General features: G+C 42.6%; 1 protein-coding gene across 2 annotated transcripts in view; it reads left to right on the top strand.

Moving 5' to 3' along the window:
* GRIA1 (glutamate ionotropic receptor AMPA type subunit 1) overlaps positions 1–8,397 on the top strand; it is a 392,988-nt gene that overhangs the window by 276,268 nt on the left and 108,323 nt on the right. For both annotated transcript variants that reach the window (XM_004696740.2, XM_004696739.2), the window contains exon 11: positions 1,175–1,545. In XM_004696740.2, coding sequence (XP_004696797.1) covers positions 1,175–1,545 — 371 coding nt within the window. The remainder of the gene's footprint in view (positions 1–1,174; positions 1,546–8,397) is intronic.

Raw genomic sequence — 8,397 nt, 5'->3', positions numbered from 1 at the left:
TTTCTCTCTGCCAGAGTGACCTGTCAAAGTCCTACCCATCCTGCCCATCTTTCAGTGGGTAGCCAGAGGTCAAATACAAAACATGCAAGGCACCTAGTCCATGATGCAGTTCCTGAATTCATCCCTCCTGCTTCTCCTGTAGTATTTTCTAGCTCTTAGAAAGCATATAGTCAGTCTACTTTATAGACAGTAAAATTGTGTTTGTGTGTGCATCAGTCTCTCCCCTCTATTTGTAATTCCTAAAGTCCAGGGACTATAGCTTATCTGTAATTTCTAGCCTAAGGTTTTCACCTAATAAGTTCTCAATAAATGTTTATCGAGTTAAATTTCACTTCACCACCTTGCTATCCAGAACAACCCTTTTCGCAGGTAAAAGAAACCCACATCAAACTTAGTCAAGCAGAGGAGTTGGCTCATGCTCTTAAAGATAGATGGACATATATTGACACATGTTCTTAAACAGTTCGGAGTCAGCCTTGAGGTTTGGGTGACTCAACTGACTGTTTCAGGGATAAGATCTACAATTCCCAGTTGAATTTCAGGGCAAATTTTCACTCAACCAACTTGGGTCCTATCCATATCCTTGAAAGAATCATATTGGCCAGGCCTGAGTCATTTGCTGTGCAAGAACTCATGGGGATCACCCCATTCAAACCAGAAGGACTGAGCATTGTCCAAAAGTGATTGGTTCTCCCTCCAGACTGCCAGTCAGGCAAAACCAACAAATATTCACAACAGCCCCACCCCCCACCCCCGCCCCCAACACAAGATCAGGAAGAAAAGTCTAACAATGAGACTATAAACCTATGAAATAATCCATTTCAGGTAAGTGTTGGACTGCTAACCACAGGTTGGTGGTTCAAACCCAAAAGAGAAAGATGAGACTCTCTGGTCCTGTAAAGATATACCACCTTGAAAAGCCTGTGTGGAGTCCTTATGAGTTGGAATCAACTCCCGGGCAGTGGGCTTGGTTTGGACTTAGGTGGTAGAAAATAGCGAGCTAGACAACAATGGATTAGGATTATTTAGTAGGGTAGAAATGTGCTAAATTTCTTTCCCCCTCACACCCTCTAAGATTCAAAGAATAGCTACTGTGAAGAAAGGAGCAAGAGCAGGAGAAGAGTTGATGGACTCATGGGCTCAGCTGCCTTTCTCTTTTTTCCTTTTTTTCCAGCGAGCAGATGTGGCCGTGGCCCCTCTAACCATCACCTTGGTCCGAGAAGAGGTCATAGACTTCTCCAAGCCATTTATGAGTTTGGGAATTTCCATCATGATAAAAAAACCACAGAAGTCCAAGCCCGGGGTCTTCTCCTTCCTTGATCCCTTGGCTTATGAGATTTGGATGTGCATCGTTTTTGCCTACATTGGAGTGAGTGTTGTCCTCTTCCTGGTCAGCCGCTTCAGCCCCTACGAATGGCACAGCGAAGAGTTTGAAGAAGGACGTGACCAGACAACCAGCGACCAGTCCAATGAGTTTGGGATCTTCAACAGCTTGTGGTTCTCCCTGGGAGCCTTTATGCAGCAAGGATGTGACATTTCCCCCAGGTCAGTCATCTCTCCTCCACCTCTTTAGTAGATGCCACATTTTTTCTTGGAAAGAGAAGATACTGGAAACTTCCAGAGCAGGATTTTTCTTTTCTTTTTTTTTTTTTAACAATTACTGCATTAACTGTTTAAACTGTGCTCTGAAGTACGCTGTTCATTGCATGCTGTCGATTATTTGGATTCATCCAGTGTCTGGCACAGCCGGCTGACGCATTTAAGATTAATAGACATATCTATGGCATTGATGTTCTGCAATGGGAAGGCACAAAGAAATTATGAGAGCCGTGTAGTGGAACTTTCACTAAGCCCTTTCCGTGCATTATCCCACTGCATCTTTCCAGTAACATATTTGAGCCTCACGTTGCAAAACATTTTTTTTTATAAATGAGGGTCCATGGAAATATGATTGAGTAGCTTGTCAACGTCACATGCTTACAGATAACTGAGGCAGTATTCAAACCACCAGCCTGCACTAATTCTGGCATGGTGAAAGAGCGCTGAGTTAGGCACCGTCAACTCCATCTCTATGCATCGCTCTGAGTTACTAATTTGAGACTGGTTTGTCAATCTATAAGAGACAAAGATTCTCCTTTTCTCTGTTCTAAGGTCAACCATAGAAGTAAAATTTTTACCTTGTAGTTCCATAGTGGGCTTTCTCAGTTATTGTCATTGAGAGAAGTATTAGAAGTGATCAGTAGGGCTTAAACCCCAACCTGAAATTAGAAAACTCACTTCCATTGAGTTGATTCCAACTCCTGGTGGACTAGGACAGAGTAGAACCTGCCCCCTCCCTCCAACTTTTGGGTTTTCAGGGCTGTAAATTCTTATAGCAGCCTGAAGCTCCATGTTTCTCCCACAAAGTACCTGGTGCATTTGACCTGATGACCTTGTGGTTATCAGCCCAATTCATAACCCACTACACCCCCAGAGACCCTTACATGCAACTAGAGTAACAGGTCTATGTTTATGCATTGTGTAAGTTGAACTAGTGAATAGGATTTCCTTTGAAAAATCATTTTGAAGCTAATAAGAAAGAAAGGAGGAAGATTAGAAAGAAGGAGGAAAAAGCAAATTTGAAACTTCCAGTCTAGGCTAATTCTCACATTTACTGGTCTGCTGTCTATATGGATAATGCTCTTTCTCCCACATTGTGTACTGTTCGTGCCACAATTCTTCCCCAATGAGCCTGATAAATAAGCCTGGCTGCCCTTCCTCCCACGGTGTCTAGTAGGTCTTCCCGTGCAGAGCACCGAGTCTTTAAAACATGCAGGACAAGTTTGCACACACCTACTGAGGATACATGTGTGAATACCAAGGCTTCCCAGACAGACACCAGTGGTATCCTTCTCACCGGTCCACTTTTTGCCCTGGAGGCCAGCGAGGATCAAAATTCCTCAGTGACCGTGGGTCATGTCTTCCAAACAAATTTTCCCCAGGAATCTTTTTGCCTGCTGTGTAATGTAGGAGGTTTCATTGTTCACCATAAAAATCGTGTTTATCTTTAAATTAGAGGACAGTTACAGGAGGGGGGAAGGGATGTGGGGGAGGAGGTGTCAGACTGGATGCTTGGCCAATACTGGCAAACACATGGTGAGGAGTAAAAAGAACCCAGCAGGGGATTGACTTGCTTAAAAATAAATCCAGCCAGTGGCTAAACCGTGGGAAGGGTATTGCTTAGCACTATCTGTGTGTGGGCTTGTTTTTCCTCCGGTCTTCATTTTGTCAGTGGGTATCTTCCTTCTTAAGGGCACCTTCATGCTCTGACCCCTCCTCTCCTCCAAAAGTCACAAACTATTCTAATGTCCCACAAGCTGAACCCTCTCCCAGACACGCTTCTATTTGAGCTGCACGGAGTTTGGCGATGAGTGTGCAAACCAGAGACAGCTGCCCTCTGTAGATAACACACGCATGTGACAGCCTCCACCTGAGAGTCCTCCTTCCGGTCTTAATTTAACTGCTCCCTGTGAAGGTATTCGAGTTTGGAACTTCTGGATGAAGGAGAATTTTCAAAGTGTGCTTCCTGGAATGCTGAGGATTCCATTAGCATGTCTTAGATCCTGCCACTGAGGTGAAGATGTGATTGAGTAGGAAGGTCCCTAGCCTCCCCCTCCCCCAGTTTTAACAGGCCAACTGCACCCTGTGCCTATTTTTTCCTTTAAATAGGTGCGATGAAAACAGTTCCTATACAGTCGCCTTATACAGTTGGCATGAGACTCGAGTCGCCTTATACAGTTGGCATGAGATCAATATATTTGGAACCCATAACAGAATGTCCAGCTAGCACATAGGAGGCACTAAAAAGCAAATAATAATTTTTATGATACTAAATTTATAGATTGGACTTGAAAGAAACTCATTAAAAGAAAACAGTACTCAAGCCTCTATGAAAGCTATTGATCTATCTGATTATCTTCTGGGGGAGTCCACAGGCAAAGCAGAATAACAAGAGATTCTCTCTGGAGGTCCAGACTCCTGGGCCGCTTACGCATAAGAACTGAGAAGAATGACTTGCCCACTTGAGAAAGGGTCTGGCAGATACAGGAGTGAGGTAGGCCAAGTGGGAAGGTTTATCCACTGGAGATGGCCTCTGCTTCACAAGGCCCACTCTCGCCCATCCCAGAGCTTAGGAGTCTGTATAAACCACATAAACAAAATGCTGTAAATAATTAAATTCACTGTCATCAAGTTGGTTCTATTTCACAGCAACCCTATATAGGCTTTTCAAGATGGCAAGTTGTTATGGAAGCCAACAGCCTCCTCGTTCTCCCACAGAGCAGTCGTGGGTGTGAGCTGCTGATCTGGAGATTACCAACCCATGCTTAACCCACTGCACTCCCGGGCCTTTATGTAGAAGCCCCACAGGATTCAGAATATGGGTCACAATGCTCTTAGAGATACATGCCAAAGATACTTCCTTCTACTCTTTCACTGCACAAGATTGTTAGGATGCTAAGACACCACCAGCCACCAAGTGTACATCAATAAAATTATTGTTTTGCAGCTTAAACATTTTCTGATGAAGTCGACTCAAAATTTTTGGGAAGCTCTGATCTGCACAGCCCTGTGTTACACACCATGGTTGCCATGGTGAAAGATACCTCTAAGGGGCTTGCATATGCCAAACATCCTTTAAAGAACATCCTTTCCAGTAAAAATCAATTCATTGCTCTTAAATAATATATTACTACCATTGCTAATTTAACATTTGGGGAATTAAGATCCACCTGAATTGCATATACCTGGAATCAGTTTAATGCCAGTGAGTTTTTGAGCATTCATGTATAAGCAGCAATATCTCTTTTTAATCTCTTCAAAGTTCCTGTCTCAAGCTAATGTCAACAAAATTTGGCCACTGTGGCTTTCTACAAGTAACAAAAAGATCTGACCACAGTAATGTTATCAAAGAGAGGCCTATTATAAGAAAAGTGATCTCGACATTGATGCACATTCATACAGAGAAATCAGGATTAGTAGTTTATGATGCTATTTGATCTTCTTCTCACATTCACAAGATAGCTGCTGCTCCCAGATACCAGGTCTGTGTTCAAGCATCAAGTAGAAAAAAAATGTGTTGTCAATCATTTCCAGGAAAATGATTAATTCAGGATAATAGAAACTTCAGAAGATATTCCCCACCCTATTCAGAGCTCTGCTTCTCTCACTGACCAGAACAGTGGACAATGGGCCTTCTAGATACAAGGGGAGACTGAGAAGAAGAAAAAAAAAATCTAGGTTTTCTAACCTCTAGAGTGGAGGGGGTGGAAATAGATGTTGGATAGATTAAGCAGCAGGATTGGCCACAGTGCTTGAAGTAAATGTTTTCTGTACCAACACTCTGAGCAGATAAAAATAATCTCTTATTAGCACATTTGTTGATATATGCAAGAAAATTCTACTGACATTCTTTGAAGATTCATCACCCCTCATTATCAAATGTTTATGTGAAAAATTAGTTTTGTAAGATCTATTTTAGTATTCAAATTAAAATTCAGTTTAACTATAATTACAGATTATTGTTTTGTGTTTGCTTTAGGGTGATGGTGAAATACAAATGTCATCCATGAATTGACTTGTTGGGCCTACTCCTTATGCCTAAAGACTTATTTTTTAAATAACTACTTTGGATTCATTTTTCCATACATAGGAACAGTTTGAGACTAGACTAGCAATGAACAGAAATCTTCATAGGAAAATTTGTTTTCACTTTTCCCAACGTTACTTTCTGTACCTTTCCCCCCTCCTTGTGACCAAGAGCATTCATTCAACAGCCATTACTGAGTGTAGGATATGGAAGTAGATGATGAGACTATGAAGATACAATAATGAGTGTAGCAAGGGGGAGGAAACGTTTGATTCGAAGAGCCTTCAATATAGTGATATGAGGCAGATGCTAAACAAGCAACCAGGAATGTATAAAATGTGATGTGCTATGAATAAAATAAGCCTGCTGTTGCAATTGACAATACAGGAAGTAGTAATTAAGGAACTTACGGTGTTCCAAAAAGGTTTCTCTTTGGAGCTGATGGCTAAGAAGGAGGTAGGCTTGTATAGGAGAGAGACACATAAATAGTTACGTGCAAAGGCCCTCAGGTAGAAAACAGCCAGCTTGTTTCAGGGACTGGGGAGCAGCCAGTGATTAGAAATGGTATAGAGAAGTAGGCAGAGACCAGGGCATGTAAGATCCTGTGGCTATGGTATAGATTTGAGGTTTTACTCTGAGCTCAATGAAAAGCCACTGGAAGTTTTAAGTAAGGGAAGAATTGATTCATGTGCTAAAATACCACTCAGGGAGCTATTAGGAGAATGAATTAGAGCAGGAGAGGTGAGATTTTACACTAAGCAAGAGGCTCTCACAGCACTCCAAGGGGGAAAAGATGGAACTTATAAAGATGGCCATGGAGATAGGTTTTTGCTCTAGTCTGAAACCAGAATTGATAGGATTTGTTAATGGATTGGATCTATGGGGATGAGGTGAGAGAGGATTTAAGGGTAAATCCAAGAGAGAGGGAACATTTAGAAAACAGAACCATAGGCCGTAGGTCTAAGTGAAATCAATAGGGTGGTCTGATTTATCCATCCTGTGTACAGATGAGGAGACTGAGACACAATAGTTCCAATGGTATTTTCTCTAAAGTCACTCAGGAAATATCCATGGTCTATTGATGTCCATCTCAATGCTACTCTGTCAGGCATTTCCTATGAGTGAATTAAAAATGAGCAGCTTCAACTCATGACTCTCATAACCACATTCCCCTACTGGCTTCTCCAGCCAGTCAGTACTTCTGTAGGTTTAGATGACCTTAATAAGGAGAACAAAGAGGGATTGGAATAGAAGAAAATGGACAACCGTAATTTCAGCTTTCTGAACTCTCTTTCATTCTTTGATCTCAGGCTGTATCAGAGAATATGATCATTACTACCACCCCCCCAACCTCCATAACGATAATTACTCTCAGTGAGAAGTCCCAGGCAGAGGAGGAGGTGATAGTACTTTGGATCTCTGGAAATTCTATACTACTTATCGCCAAGGTAATATACTTGGCAGGGGATAGGGGCCCAGGGGCCCTTAACTAATTCACCGTAGGAAGAAGGGGGGCAATGAGCAGAGCTCAAACCAATAACCAATGGCAGCCTGACCTTTGAATTCCCACTCCAGTTCCCTAGCAACCAGTATGCTGCTGACATGAAGAAGTGATGAGAAACCAACCCCCTTCCACCTTCCACTCTGCCTCCTTCCTTCCCAGAGAGAGTCATGCAAACCCACTCTTCTTGTTCATCTCCAAGTGTGCTGCAGGGGAGAAAGGAAGGCTGTGAGGAAATATTTAGGGCAGTTGATAGAAGCAACCTGAAGTTGTAAAACATTCTGCATTTTGAAAGCATAAACCTAGTTTGTGACCCAAGTTCATGGCAACAAGGAAGTGTGGGTAACAACAGAGCAAAAAACAAGGATGCTCTTTTTCTTGGGAACAAAGATAAAGACTCTTGCTGGGAACGCCTGCCTCAGAATCACTTGGTATGTCTGTCAAGACATAGATTTCCAGATGCCACTCCAGAGTGGCTGAACTGAATGGGAACAGAGATACACATGCTACACAAAACCTCCTCCTCCAGGGTCAGATGGGTATGAATCTTTGAAAGTCATTGAACTTGAATGTGGTCCAGGGAAGGTAGATAGGAAATACAGGGAGCAAGGTGCATCCATCAGCCAGAAAGGGTGCTAATCAACAATAGCATACACTAAGCCCAGGGTCCGCCGGTCATAGCATATGTTGCAGGGGAAGTTAGAGAGACCCACTTCCAGAAGATGTTCACAAAAGGGAGTCACTATTGTATATTCCCCTGAATTACTTTTTTACCTGCCATTAGCAAGTAATGCCAACACACAGGGATTGGCCCAAGTGAAGTGATTCAGCAATCATCGCAGACATGGTCCATGCATTGACTGTATGTGAGGGCCCCATCTGATAGCAAGACCCAGCATTGGGCTTGAATATTGAGAAGCTTCTCAGACCATTATGAGGCAGGAGAGGAGAAGTTTCAGAAGCTGCCCAAAGCCATGAGGAAGTATTAAAAAGCATGCAGTAACAGGAGGATGAAAACCTCCACTGGAGACAAAAATGGAAAGCATCATTTTCTGAATCTCATAAGAGTTCTGGCCAGCAGCAGGGGGAAGTCAAATCCCGCCCTCTTTCTAGATTGTTCCAGAAGTCTGAAGTTTGAGCAGTTTAATGGAGGAAAGTCACTCCCTCCCCGAAAACCACAGTAGGAAAATTTTCAGAAAGCTTTTTACAAAGCTGAAAGGAATGCTTAAGATCCTTTATTCATTCATTACATGTTTACTTAGCACCTGCA

This window comes from Echinops telfairi, unplaced genomic scaffold, assembly GCF_000313985.2.
Source record: "Echinops telfairi isolate 266 unplaced genomic scaffold, ASM31398v2 ScPeMD7_7469;HRSCAF=8507_0, whole genome shotgun sequence".
Taxonomy (NCBI): domain Eukaryota; kingdom Metazoa; phylum Chordata; class Mammalia; order Afrosoricida; family Tenrecidae; genus Echinops; species Echinops telfairi.
The sequence above is the reverse complement of the archived record's forward strand: the minus strand, read 5'-3'. Positions and strand labels throughout refer to the sequence as shown.